The sequence below is a fragment of the Cynocephalus volans genome, chromosome 7 (assembly GCF_027409185.1).
Source record: "Cynocephalus volans isolate mCynVol1 chromosome 7, mCynVol1.pri, whole genome shotgun sequence".
Lineage (NCBI taxonomy): Eukaryota > Metazoa > Chordata > Mammalia > Dermoptera > Cynocephalidae > Cynocephalus > Cynocephalus volans.
In genome coordinates this window covers 131452125-131466411 of record NC_084466.1, presented here as the reverse complement: position 1 = coordinate 131466411, position 14287 = coordinate 131452125, and the positions used below count along the sequence as shown (strand labels likewise).

Genomic DNA, 14287 nt, shown 5'->3' with positions numbered 1-14287 from the left:
TAGAAAGAAGTTGGATATTAAGAAATAGATGAAGAACAAAGTGAAATTTACCAGTAATCTTACTGTGCAGAGATAACATAATTTTTTATATCTTTCCAGACTCTTCTTAATATATAAGAATATACATTTATAGATATAAATACATGCTAAACTGAAGTGGAATCATACCCATACCTGCTTTTTTCACTAACAGTATATATGAACATCTTTACAAATCAAAAATATAGACTTGCTGCGTTATAATTTTTAATGGTTATATTTAGTGAATATAAACTTTTTACTATTACATACATATTGCAGTGACCAAGCTTTTATACATCTTTTAAAATTCTTGCCTTGGATTAAATTTTTAAAGTGGGATTGATGAGTCAAAGTGTATGCCCTGTTTGGGGGCTTTTTGATACATACTGCCAAATTGCCTTTCGGAAAATTTTAGTAGCTTACACTCCCTTATTAGCAGGGTTGGTGAGCTGCAGTTCTTACACATTTGATTGTGTGATTGTACCCAAATAATTAGCAGATAAAAGCTCTTTCTCTTTTAATCCTTTTGGAGAAAATTAGTCTGGTGCTTTGTATTAATTACTGAAGTTGAATGCCCTAAGATATTTATTGGCCATTTGTATTTTTGTGTGAATTGTTTATTGTTTTTACTCATTATTTTAAGTTATGTTTCTCTAATTTATTTAAATAAGCGATTTTTGATCTATTAGTTAGTGCAGCTCTTTTTAAGTGTGTAGGAAACATTTTCTCCCAGTTTTTCCTTTGCCATTTAACTTTATTTTTTTCCCCTGACGATTTTGAAGTTTTAAACTTTTACTTTAAAAGTTAAAACAGTTTTTTAAATAGGTTTTTTTTTTTTTTTTCTTTATGATGTGTTGCTAGGCTGGCATGCTTTAAGAGCCTTTCACCACTTTAAAAATATAGAAATTCAAAAGAAATCAGAAATTACAACATTTTCCTTTACTTTTACGGTTGCTTTCTTAGATTTAAATCTTTAATTCATCTGGAATCCATTTTGATTTCAATTGCAAGGCAAGTGTCCAACTCCTCCCTTTCCACGAATTGGGTAGCAACAGTAAGTACTAACTAATATATCCCTGGGCTGGCTGGTTAGTTCAGTTTGTTAGAGTGTGGCCTTGAAATACCCAAGGTCAAGAGTTTGGTTCCCCATACTGGCCAGCCACCAAAAAAAAAAAAGAAGAAGAAGAAGAATAACATATCCCACCATCTCCCCCCTTTATGAAATATATTTGTATTGTATGGTAAATTCCTTTATATAAGGGTACTTCAAGAAGTTTATGGAAAAATAGAATTAAAAGGTGATATGAGTCTTTTCATGAACTTTTGAAGTATCCTTGTATACTAGAGTCTTTTGCTGTACTTTGTTCTGTTCTATTGATCGTTCAATTCCTACTATTTCATTAGGTATTGAGCTCTTGGTCTTTTCTCATCAAATCTACTTCTTTCCTGTTTTTTCCTTCCCATCAATAAATGGTAGCTCTTCCCCTCAGACCAATCTAGAATTGTGGGAGGCATCTTTGACAATCCCTTACTCTCAACATCTAATTGGTCCCCATGTCCTGCTGATTCTACCAACACAATCCATGTAAAACTGTTCATGACTCCATCTTCTCTGCCACCTCTCTAGGCCAAGCCACCATCTCTTACCTGGACTTCTCTAGTAGCCTTCTATCTTCTTTCCCCACTTTCACTTTTACCCTGTTTACTTCATTTTCTACACAGCAGCAAGTAGGATCTTTTGAATTTATTTATATTTATTTGTTGTTTTTATAAAAAGAGTTATTGAATGAAAAAAATGTAGCTTTGTAATGCATTCTTAAAATGGTAGACAAGATCCTTATTGTTTTGGTTGCTTTTGTCTTGTTATAAAATAGTTTCTTACAGTAATCGGAAAGCACTTTTAGAACTTCAAGTCTATTTTTCAGCCTTCATATTTTTTTTAATACCGTATAATACAGTTGTTGTAATTTAACTTTTTATTCAATTTTAAAATCTGGTTAGATAAATCATCTTTTCAAAAAAATGGCCTTTGATATTTCTGCCAGCTTATTCTTTCAGATGGATTTTCATCATTGATGTTTTTAAACTGTATCAGGTACATAAATTGGCATGTAAATTATAGAATAGGAACATAGTTTATGACTTTACTTAATCATATTATCCTTTTTGTTTCTTTCAGAATTTCTGACTTGGGGGAGAAACTCATATCCCAAGTTAAATTAGTACTCATGGAATTAATAAGTTTTAATGCTGTTCAATATGTAGTCTTTTTTTTTTTTTAAGCATTGAGGAAGGCAGTTGATACTTGGTGGGTTTATCCTATATCTACAACTTTATTGAAGTCACTGTCTCTAGTAATTTTTTGTATTAATCTCCTTAGATTTTTGATATGTATAATTATGCCAAAATAAAGATCTTGATTTCCCCCTTCCCATCCTAGCACTTTCCCAGTCTCCAAATCATTCTATTTTAATTCTTCACATAGTGCTCATAATTACCTGAAATGCTCTTTTTCTTTTATTTGCTTTTTGTTGTTATCGTCCCCTTTTTCCCTTTAAATTTTTTAATGGCATGAGAGCAATCTTACCTTGTTGTTCCCTGCTGTATCCACAGTGCCTAGAACGAACAGCACTTGGCACAGGGTAGGCTTTCGATAAGTATTTGCTGTTTCATGAACATTCTCTGTAATAGTCAGTATTTTAACTTTTCCCTTCCCTATATTTACACCCCATTTTTCTTCTTGAAAAAGAACTCTGGCAAATTAGAATGGTGAAAATTGTCATCGTTGGTATTCTTTTTCCTATGTTATTTAAGAGCATGACTATATTATATGCTGGCTTTTGGTTTAAAATATATGCTTATATTCCAGAGATCAGTTTCAACAGGTATATTCATTTTATCAGCTTTTTTTCCTTTCTCCACTCACTCTGTGTTTGTGTGTGTGTGTATGTATTTTGGCCATTGCTTTTGGATATATTGTCATTTTATTTCTTAAATCCTTTAAGATGGTGTCTGTTACTCATGGTATCTCTTGCAGCAGGTTTTTGTATTTTCACATATTTGAAAATCTGTGAGGTTTCCCAAGATTGACAAGCATGCAGTATGTTCTTCAGCCTCATATAGCAAAATAGGAGTCTTCAAAAGACAGTCCTATTTTATGCTTCTTTTCATAAGGCTAAAAAGATTTATTATCAGTCTCTTAATTAAATGCAGTGTGACTGTGCCTCCCTGTGAATCATACTAATCTGTATTGGAAGTCATCTGTGTCTGGTGGTCACATAGTGAAATATGGCATCTTTCACAAATAATGGTTTTGAATTTTTGTCTTCTGGATATCTCTACTACATTGTTCCTTATGGCCTCACATGCTTCACCTTCAATGTGTGATGAGTTCTTTCTGCACAGCTTCTTTTCCAGCTTCTCATTCCATTACACTGTAATCCTTATATTTAGTTGTGATAGAGCTCAAAATTACCTATGGGATTTGACTGTTCTCTTTCTTATAGTGAATGCTATATTGCTTAAAAGTTTTAAAAGCCTTCTTTTAAAAGCTTTAAAGGAAGTCTATATGCTTAGAGGCTTTGTTACTTAAAAGTTTAACCAGTTTTCAGAGGGAAAATAAAACTTTCTTCAGATCAGTAAAGTGTTTTGTGTGTGTGTTTGCAGTACAGGTGGAGGGTGCAAGATGTTTAGTAAAATCAAAAGCTTCTGAGAGATCGAATCATTGATGTAGAAAAGTCAGCCTTCAAAAAACAGCACTTTCCAAGTAGATAATATTATGTTAAAGTGTAGTGTGGTTAGGGCAATAAAGTGTCCAGTAAATAATGTCTACAAAGACAGGTAGACTTGTTCTAAGTAGAATTCCAGGAAGAAAGAATGTAAGCTATTAATTCGTATTTGTTTTCCTTCATCCCTTGGGCTGTTTGTTTACAGTACTGAGTAATTAAAGGTTTAAGAAGTGATAAACTGGTTTACTTACTATGCACAATATTAAATTGCGTATACTGACCTGGGCTTTTTGTTTGTTTTTGTTTTTGACTTTCTGATTTTACAATCTCAGTCTTGAAATTTTGCCTTCCTTTTGTTTCTTTGGTTTGCAAGTTTGAAAAGGAAAGCAGAAGTATCCAACCCAAGATGCTTTGTAAAACATCTTTTAAGGGAGAATCTTTCCCCAAAGGAAGTTTGTTTCCTCAGTGGTGCAGTGGTTTTTCCTGTAGTCAGGCAATTTTGAGGAAACAAGAAGCAGCTTGTCTTTGATTCTTGGTGTGATGGCATGAAAAGTAGATTTTCTAGTGAGATTTCCACAAGTGTTAGTTTTATTAGTGTCATTTAAGAGCTCTTCTGTAGAGGATTTAGTTTGAAGATTTATTTTTCAAATATACTTTGGCTTTTTCATTTTTATTTTTTAGGCTGTGCGTGTTACAAAACCCAAAATCCCAGAAGCCATAAGAAGAAATTTTGAGTTAATGTGAGTAATATGCATGGGCTCCCAATATTTCTATTTAGGGTTGTCAACATATTAATACACCAGTCTAGAAAATACATGTGAGGTAATACACTCTGTGGTGGGCTATGTCTATCTTCTATACTTTTATTCTAGAAATATTGCCTATTCACATGTCTTAATTCCCACTAGACTTACTAGTTTTCTTTTTATGTATGTACATTTCAGGAGCAGTTTCTGTGGCTAAAGATACAGTTTGCTGTAGAACTATTGCTGGAAGCCTAAAAGCTATAATTTGTATACAAATAGTTACTTAAATTAAATATTAATAGAAGAGAGAAAGAGTCCTAGCTGTTAAGGTTGAAAAGATTGCCCATATTCTGTTACTGTGTTGTAATGGTAAGAATAGACACCTTGTTGGTATAAAGTTTGGTTTTCCATTGTGTGTCATTGTGTACATAAAATTAGACTGGATCTTTATAATTTGCCTCTGGGGAAGCCTTGCTTGAGTTGACTCTTGGTACTCTTCTCTTTTATGTGTCCAGGGCTGCCTGGGAATGAGAAGTTACTAGTTTGACATGAAATTAGTTTCTAAGTGTTTTAGAAGATTATTTTTATGTGCAAAAAGTATTGCCCTAAATTTGAAATGGCAGTGTTATTCTCATATGACAGGTACTGAAAAGGAAAAACAAAGGACTTTAGGAAATTTGGCTAGTATGTTAAGAGGAAAAATACTATATGCTGGACAAATAACTTTGCAAAAGTCAAGAATACAACAGATGTGTAAATGCAGGGGGCTGCAAGGAGTAGTAATATTGCTTTATAGGTTGATACACTTCTGAGTCCTTTTTGTTCCCAGGTCTATATCTTCTATCATGCAGAGTTTTATATTCCCTTTTTGGTTGGAGAAGAGGAACTCTTCTTTTAAAAATATGAAGCAGAGAGTACCAGGCTGGGTAGATCATGGGTCTGATCCAGTTATAGAAAAAAAAATTATTGAAGGCTCAAGATGTCTCAGACTTTAAATATGATTGCTTCTCCTGATGGAAAGATAAATACTGTGTGTTCTCCTGCCCTCAGATAACTCATAGTATTCAGAATATTATTTCATGTCTTTATCAATGTTAGCAGGAGGAAAGGGGAGGGGAGGACTTTGGGGGGAGGGAAATGTTTGGGGGAACATCTAGAATTACTTTTCAGATAATTCTGGATCTTTCTTAATTTTGTAGACTGTTGGAATTCCAAAATTAAAAGCCACCTTGGAATTTCCCAGTCTAACCTCTGGACTATTACTGATCTTTTTTTAATACCATTTCTGTTATGTGGTCACCCAGTAGCCACTTGTACATGCTTAGTGATAAGCCAGCCATTTTCATTATTAGAAGCTCAAATTCTTAGAAAATTTTTTACATTAAGCCCCAGTTCACTACCTAATAACTGCCACTTAGTTGTATCTTTTATACAACAAGTAGGGCCCACTGCACATGGGTGTCCACCTGAAGAGAGCAGGGCTGAAATCCAGCTCCATTCTGTTTGCCAGGCCGTGTACCTGAGGGGACTGCATCTGCCCAGAGGCTGTTGCCTTTTTCTAATAGGCACAGCAGTGCTGTAAGAGCCAGCAGGAAGCCTAACAGCAAAGGAAGCATTTATATACTCCCAGATGACAGGACTTTTACATGATACAATTAGAAGGAAAAAAATCATACTCAAATCACATGTACTAAATTTCTTTTCTATCTCTGGGTGTCTTTGGGCAAATCATTTAATCTTTCAACGTCAGATTATTATAAGTAAAATAAAGTAATGACTCTCCTACCTTAATGGGTCAAAAAGTTCTTGTTGAAAAATGGTTGTCTGACCCACTATAGGGTCAGAATTACTGGCTGTGACTACACATAAGAGAAGCATTTCTAATTTTTATAATGTTTTGCTTCACAGGGAGGCTGAGAAGACAAAACTTCTTATAGCTGCACAGAAACAAAAGGTTGTGGAGAAAGAAGCTGAGACAGAGAGGAAAAAGGCTGTTATAGGTACTTGAATTTCTTTCTGAAACGACTGTCTCTAAGTACGTGTGTTATGTTTGTTCTTTGTCATTCTCTTACTGGATGTTGATGGGACTCAATTTTGCGTTATATGGGGAGAATTCTGGAAACCGCATTGTACTTTCAGATGTCCTAAAGCCTTTAAAAGTAGGTGAGGCCAGTTCTTAATGAAGTGCTTTGGCTCTGCATCATGTTATTGGCTGCCACTGTTGTCTTTTTCAAAGACAGCGAGAATGGATAGGGTTTATGGGCAGCTTTAGTCTCTGTGGAGTATGGTTTTCATTATACAGATTAAAGAGGGAAGTTTTTTGGCCAAAGCTCAGGATTATAGTATGCATCCTTGCTATTGATATGTATCTAGTTGTATCTGGGTAGATAATGCCATCTGTGAAAGTATGGCAGGTTGCTTATAGCTCATTTTGAATTACAGTGGTTTCCTTCACACTCTAGGATCCAGCTATCTTAGGCTCTCAGTTGATGCTGAAAATGTAAGACATTTTTTGTTAAATATTCAAATATACAGGAATGTACAGAGAACAATATAATGAAAGCTTAAGATTTTACCCTATTTCCTTCAGTTCGTATTTTCTTTTTTTACTTTTTTTCTTCTTCTTTTTTTTTTTTTTTTTTTTTTTGGTGGCTGGCTGGTACAGGGATCCCACTGTGCTAACCTGCCAACCCATATTTTCTTTTAAGGAAACAAATTATATATCTGAAGCCTCTTTCGTACTCTCCCCTGGTCTTTTTTCTCAGAGTAGCTTCTATTCCGAAGTTTGATATATATCCTTTCTGTCCATATTTTTATACTTTTACTGTTAAGCATAAAACAAAAAAGAGTTTATAGAATTTTTTACCTATTTGAAACTACAACAATGGTATCAAACTCTTCCTTTTATTTTACACCTTTCCTTTTTTTTTTAAACAATATTCGTATTGATACATGTAAATATAGTACATTTTTTAAGTACTGAGCATTTCATTCTATGAGCAGACTTCATTTTATTCTGATGAATTGACGATGAAGGCTTGGGTAGTTTCTAGGTTTTCCTTATTACAAACACTGCTGCAATAACGTCCTTATCCATGTCTCCTTGTGCACTTGTGCAAGAGTTTTCCTAGAGCAGCGTTACTCAGCTTGTGTTCTGGGTCAGTGCCCTATCACCAGCTTTTTGTTTCTGAGCCACAATGAGATGAGCATAGAAATTGAGAATGAATGTTTAGATGTTCTCATGGCATTTTAACATGGTACTTTCATGTCTATTGAATCTAATAAAAAATTAGAGCTTATATGTTTATGTTTTGGTTGTGGTTTTTAATTTCTTTTTTCTAGTAATTCATTTTTATTATAGTTTATAATTTATTGGTTCCTAACAGTTGAAATACAAAAAAACAGGGAGTGCTTTCCCACAAGTAGTTTGAGAAGCACTCTATAGAATATATATCTCAAAGTAGAATTGCTGGGTCATAGGGTATGAATGTCTTCAAAGTGCTCTCTAAAGTGATCCTTCCATTTTACTCTCTCTACAACAATGTTTGAGTTCCAATTTTTGTGCTGCCAAATTTGAGTTCCTATTCTTGCACATCCTCCTCAGTCCTTGGAGTTATCAGACTTTTAAAAATGTATGCCAACTTGACAGTGGACATGGTATCATGTAATTTGAATTTGAATTTCCCTGCTTATTAGAAAAGTTTAATGCTGTTTATTGTCATTCAGGTTTCCTTTTTTATTTTATATGTGAATTGCCTGTTCATATCCTTAATCCATTTTTCAGTTGCTTTTTTGAATTGATTTGTAGGAGTTTTTTTATATCTCCTGGATACTAATTCTTTCCCAGATTTATGCATTGCAAATATCTTCTCTCAATTTGTGGCTCGTCTTTAACTTTATGATATCTTTGACATACATATATATTTAATTTTCATGTAGTCACATTCATTAATCTTTTCCTTTTATGGTTTGTGCCTTTCCTATCTTGTTTGAGAATTCTTTCCCTACGCCAAAATAATAATTTTATTTTAAAAGTTTTAAAGTTTTGCTTTTCATATTTAGTCCTTTAATTCATCTGGAATTTATTTGAGTGTTTGGTGTGATGTGGGGATTCAGTTTTATTTTTCCAAATGCCAAACCAGTTGACTTAGACTATTTATTAAATAATAGTTTATTATTTCCACTACTTATATCCTGTGCCACGTCTGTCATATAATAAGATACTACTGTATATGTAATTTGTTGCTAGGATCTCTATTTTGTTCCAATTTTTTGGTCTATCTTTCCCCAGTATTACCTTATTTTTATCAATGTAGCTTTTATGTTAAATCTTGCTATTTGAGTGAGTTTCTTCTTAACTATTCCTCTTAACTATTAACTATTCCTGAAATTGTTCTAGCCCTTTATTCCTTGATATAAATTTAGAACCAACTCCTCAAGTTCTGAAAAATACTGTGTTGGGATTTTGACTGGAATTACATTCATATACATCAATTTGGAGAGAATTACAATATTTATGATATTGAATCTTATAAATCTATTATATTCCTCTATTTATGAGAATATTTTTCAAAAAGTGCCAATTTTCTTCTTCAAGTTCTTGCACATTTGTTAGAGATTTATTCCTGTATATTCTTTAAGTTTTTTGCTATTATAAACAGGCTCTCTTTTAGAGGCATCTTCTCTAATTGTTGCTTTTGTATACGTTGATTTTTTTTGTTGCTCTTGATTATTTATCAGTTTTGCTGAAAATGCTGTTATTTCTTATAGTCTCTTGGATTTCCCATGTGATCAAGCATATTGTGTTCAGATAAGGACAGTTTTGTTTTTTTCCTTTATAATCCCACACCTTGTATTTCTTTTTCTTATCTTACTGCTTTAAGCTATGACTTCCAGTACAGTGTAGAAAAGAAAGATGGTGACAGGCATTCTTGTCTCCTCCCTTACTTGAGTAGTCCTAATGACATTTTCTATACTTAATATTTATTAGTTAATGAAATTTCCTTCTGTTCTTTGCTTGTCAAGAGCTTTTAATGTGAATGGCTGTTAAAACTTTTAGAATTTTTTTCTACATATGTTGAGATGAACATATGATTTTTCTTTTTAAAGCCGTTAATAGGGTGAATTATATTAACAGATTTTCTCTGACTAAATTACCTTTGCATTCCTGGTATAAACCCACTTGATCATAATGTAGGAGGTTTACCCCAATACATTTCTCTATATTGTTTGCTGGTAATTTCTTTAGAAGTTTTACTTTTATTTTCATAAATAAGACCCCCTTATAATTTTCTCTTTTCTTATCCTCTGCTGTCAAGTTTTTTTTTGTTTTTTTTTTTTTTTTTGGTATCATGGCTGTACTAGTCTCAAAATGAGTTAAAGAGCATTTCTTCATTTTCTATGTTCTGGAGCATTTTGTAGAAGTTTATCCTTTGTTGGTCTGGTGGAACTCACTTATAAAAACCATCTTGGTCTAGTGGGGTCTGTGCTTTTTTTGTTTGCTTGTTTGTTTTTTGTGGCAAAATTTAACCTACTGATTTAATTTCTATATTGAGTATAGGTCTATTCAGCTATTTGTTTCTTTTTAAGCCAGTTTTGGTAACTATATTTTTATAGAAAATTGTCCCATTTCATCTTATGTTTCAAATTTGAAGGCATAAATTTGTTTGTAGAATTCTTTCATGGTTTTTAAAACCTCTGCCAAATCTGTATACCCCCTTTTCATTTCTAATATTATTTTTGCCTTGTCTTTAGCTGAATCAGTTTGCCAGAGGTCTGTCTTATTCATCTTTTCAGAGAACTGGCTTTTGTTTTTGTTTTTGGTGGGTTTTTTATTGTTACTTTATTTTCAATTATATTATTTACACTTATTTTTATTCTAATTGTTTTGAGTTTATTCATTGGTTCTTTTCTAACTTCTTGAGTTAGGTACATGTACTTAATTCATTATTAACTTTTAGTTTTTTCTGATTGAAACATGTAAGATTATTAATTTTCTTCTAAGCACTGCTTTAGCTGCATCTCACAAGTTTTGAAATGTACTTTGTTTATTGGTGTTCTGTTTTAATTCTTTTAAAAACATTTCCATTATATTTCTTCTTTGACTCATGGATTATTAAAAGTGTGTCTTTAAATTTCTGGTTTAGTGGGTTTTAAGGGGCTAACTCTTTGTTGTTGATTTCCAATGTTACTGTATTGTAGTCAGAAAATAAGATCTGTTATACGGATTCTTAAGTGTTTGTTGAAATTTGCTTTGTGGCCTATTTATTGTCAGGCTTATAATTTACGTTGTTCACATCTCTTCTGTATTCTTCTAATTTTTGCCTTCTTGAGCTATCTGTTACTGAGAAAGGTGTTTTAAAATCTCTCACTATGACCATGGATTTGTTGACTTGAAATTGTTTTCTTTATATATTTGGGACTATATCATTAAGAGCATTCAGGTTCAGGATCATTACATCACCCTGGAAAATTGCTCCTGTTTTGTAATAACCTTAGGGATAACTAAACATGTTTTTTTTTGTTTAAGATCTATATAGCTGTGCCAGTGTTTTCTTGGTTAGTTATATTCTTGGTGTATCTTTTCCCATCCTTTTACTTTCAACTTTTCTATGTCATTATGTTTTAGGTGTGTCTCTTGTAAACAGCATATAGCTGGATTTTGTTATCTTATCCAATGTGAGAATCTGTCTTTTAACTGGTGAGTTTAGTCTTTTTATATTTATTGTGGTTACTGCTATATTTGGATTTGTTTGTATCACATAATTATGTGCCATTTACCATGCATTTTTTTTCTCTGCTGCCTTTTCCCCTCTGTTCTGACTGGTATTGAACTGATTAAATTTTCCATATTATTTTCTTGTTCTTACTTAATTGGAAGTTTTACATTCTATTTCTGGAATGTATAACCAGTTATTACCTGTAAAATGTTAACAAGTGTACCTGACTTAACAAAATCTAATCATTCCATCTTTTTCTTGAACAATACCTTAGAGTGTTTTAACTCTTATCACTGTTCTTAAGTCTTACATATTATTATTGCCTAGAATTTTAGTTTCATGTTGTTTTTATCCTCCCACTGATTATCATATTATTGATCTTACAGTAAATATTTTGATTTACATGTATTGAGTAATTTTTTCCTCTCCATTGCTTTTGGCAATTCCTCTTTTTTTCTTTTAGTTTTTTTTCTTTTTCAATTTTGCACAAGTGGCAAAAATTTGGTTTCAGCAGAAGGTGATCGAGAAAGAAACTGAAAAGTGCATTTCTGATATTGAATTTTAAAAAAAGGCTAAGGAGTAGAATTACTTCTTCAGTCTTCCTTGGTCTGAAAATGCCTTTATTATCTTGAATGGTAATTTAGCCTATAATTCTAAATCAAACTAAACTTATTTTTCCTTATCACTTTGGCAATATTATTTCCTTTTTGTTTGTCCTGCTGTTCCTGTTTACAAGTATGCTGCCAGTCTAACTGATCCTTTTAAGTATTCAGTCTTTCTTCTCTTTTTGCTGTTAAGATTTTTCTCTGTATTTGGGTATTCTCCAGTTTTATTATGATGTGTCTAGAGAAAAGCTTACTTCTCACTGTCTAAAGGTTTTTAGACTCTCTTTCACTAGAGTTGCAGCCCTCCAGAGGTATTGGTTTTTTGTTGTTTTTTTTTAATTGAATCATAATTGATTATACATATTTTTGGGATTCAGTGTTGACATATGTTGATCAAATCAATATTACTAGTATGTATATTGTTACAAATTTTACTTATTCTTTATGCCCCTTGTCCAATCCCTCCCTATGCCCCTCTCCCTCCCCACTCCCCACCACTGATAACCCTAGATTTCTTCTCTCCCTCTGAAAGAGTAATGGTTACTTGGTTGATTTATTGCCTAGATGATCTGTCCAATGCTATTGGACAGATAGTTCCCCCAATATTATCATAGAGCAGATGCTTTTTCTGTCACTCTGGAAGGGGCTTTGTGGAGAGAGACATCCTCTTCTTTTCTTTGGTCTCTGTTGGTGACCCTCCTTGTGTCAGTGCACTCCAGTGGCTGGTGAACCATCTGCATGGTGGTTGTGATGTCTAGCCACTTTCGCGGCAGCTGTTGTTAGTGTGGTGGCTATGGCGGGCCACCCACATGGAGGTGATGTTTTTGGCATGCTCCTTGGCGCTGGTGGTGTGCCTGGTTGTAGGAGGGGTCCAGTCCTCGGCTCTATACCCCGAGCCCCGGGGTGGGGCCCTGAGGCGCTGGCGCAGTGTGCCTGGGCTGGAACTAATTTTTTGTCCTTTGTTTACTTCTAAAATGGGGAAACTTCCTATAGGAACCAGTACTTGAGCTGTGTGGTTGAGCTAAATTGCTGCTTTGATGCTGTTTCCCTAGTGAAGGCTTTTTGTGCAGCTCAGGGCTTAACAGTTGACCTTATACTACTTCTGGCTCTCCAGAGACCCGGTGCACCTGGGTTGTGTAGAAACTCTGATCTGGGCCTGAATCTTTTCATCAAAATGCATCCCATGCAATTCTGCATTCCTGACCAGTCTCCTCTGAGTGGTCCTGTGCTGATTGGGGGGTGGATCGGCTATCCTTGCTTGTGTCCCAGTGTTCTGCCAGTTGGTCCATCTCTCCCACCACCCTTGCTCTGAACACTTCCTGGGCCCTGCACCGGTCCATTATGATGACTCACCGGCCTCTGAATGGCTCACGTTTTTCAGCTGTTCTGGCTCCTCACTCCTGCGTGGGTCCATGGGAACCCTATTAGTGGTCTTGCTGTACTGGGGGCCATCAAGTCCCTCTTCTCCCCTGCTGCCTCCAAGCAACTTCATCTGAAGGGCACAGCTGCAGCTTCTGCCGGCTCCTGCTCCACATGCTCAGCAGTTCCAGCCTTAAAGTGGCCACTGCCCAAAATGCTCCAAGCAGTTTTTTGTTTCTCCCATTGTGGCTTCTCCCACTTCATGAACTCTGTAGGTCTCTTCTCTTCCCCTGAGCTCCAGTGGCCCCAGCTTGGCTGTTGTTATATTTTTATAGTTGTAAATTGGTTGATTTGTGGGAGAGAGTGACACTGGGGACTGGCTATTCCACCATCTTGACCGGAGCCTCTAGAGGTCTTGGTTTTTATGGTGGAGTCTTAGTTCTAGCATTGCTCTCATTTCCTGGTCCTGCATGGGTAGTAACCCATTTCTGTCTCCCTTTCTCATCTAATAACCATCCCCCAGGGCTGCCACCATACAAGCTTCCAGCTCACCCTTCACTTATATCACCTAAGGCAATCTCCTGTTCTTTCTTAGGCACTTAGCCATGCATTAAAAACAAATCTGCTATGTTTTATGTAGCATTTTAAGGTGTTGTTAGCTGAAGGGTTTTCTCACTAGCCTATTCTACCAGTTTGCTAGAACTAGAAGACTCGTCATGCTCTTTATTTCCACATGACAGAGTACAGTGTTGAATGGGATTACCACAAAAGTCCCCCTTTGTTGAGACAACATTCTCTGGGTTTCAGCTGTAGGCTCCAGATCCCTTACCTTTTATTCAAGTTTTATCTTGATCTTCTGCTTATAATGAAATTTCTAGCCCCGTTGAGCATAGTGGTTTATTTTTCAGATGGTGTAATATAGATTGATTTAACTCTGATGTCCCTGGAGTAGTTTGTAAAGGATACTGTCTTCTGGAAAGAAGAAACCACTTGGAAATTTTCTTTCCATTATGCACTTGCCCTATGGGTCAAAGATAAGATATGTTAAAATACTCACCTTCTCTGGCTGAAAAGGAGAATTGAGAATGTTCTTTGAGAATTGCAGTGAT

General features: G+C 34.7%; 1 protein-coding gene across 3 annotated transcripts in view; it reads left to right on the top strand.

The window, feature by feature from the left end:
* Nucleotides 1-14287, top strand: part of ERLIN1 (ER lipid raft associated 1) — a 35722-nt gene that overhangs the window by 14678 nt on the left and 6757 nt on the right. For all 3 annotated transcript variants that reach the window (XM_063102049.1, XM_063102048.1, XM_063102050.1), the window contains 2 exons: nucleotides 4431-4489; nucleotides 6404-6495. In XM_063102049.1, the coding sequence (XP_062958119.1) occupies nucleotides 4431-4489; nucleotides 6404-6495 (151 nt within the window). The remainder of the gene's footprint in view (nucleotides 1-4430; nucleotides 4490-6403; nucleotides 6496-14287) is intronic.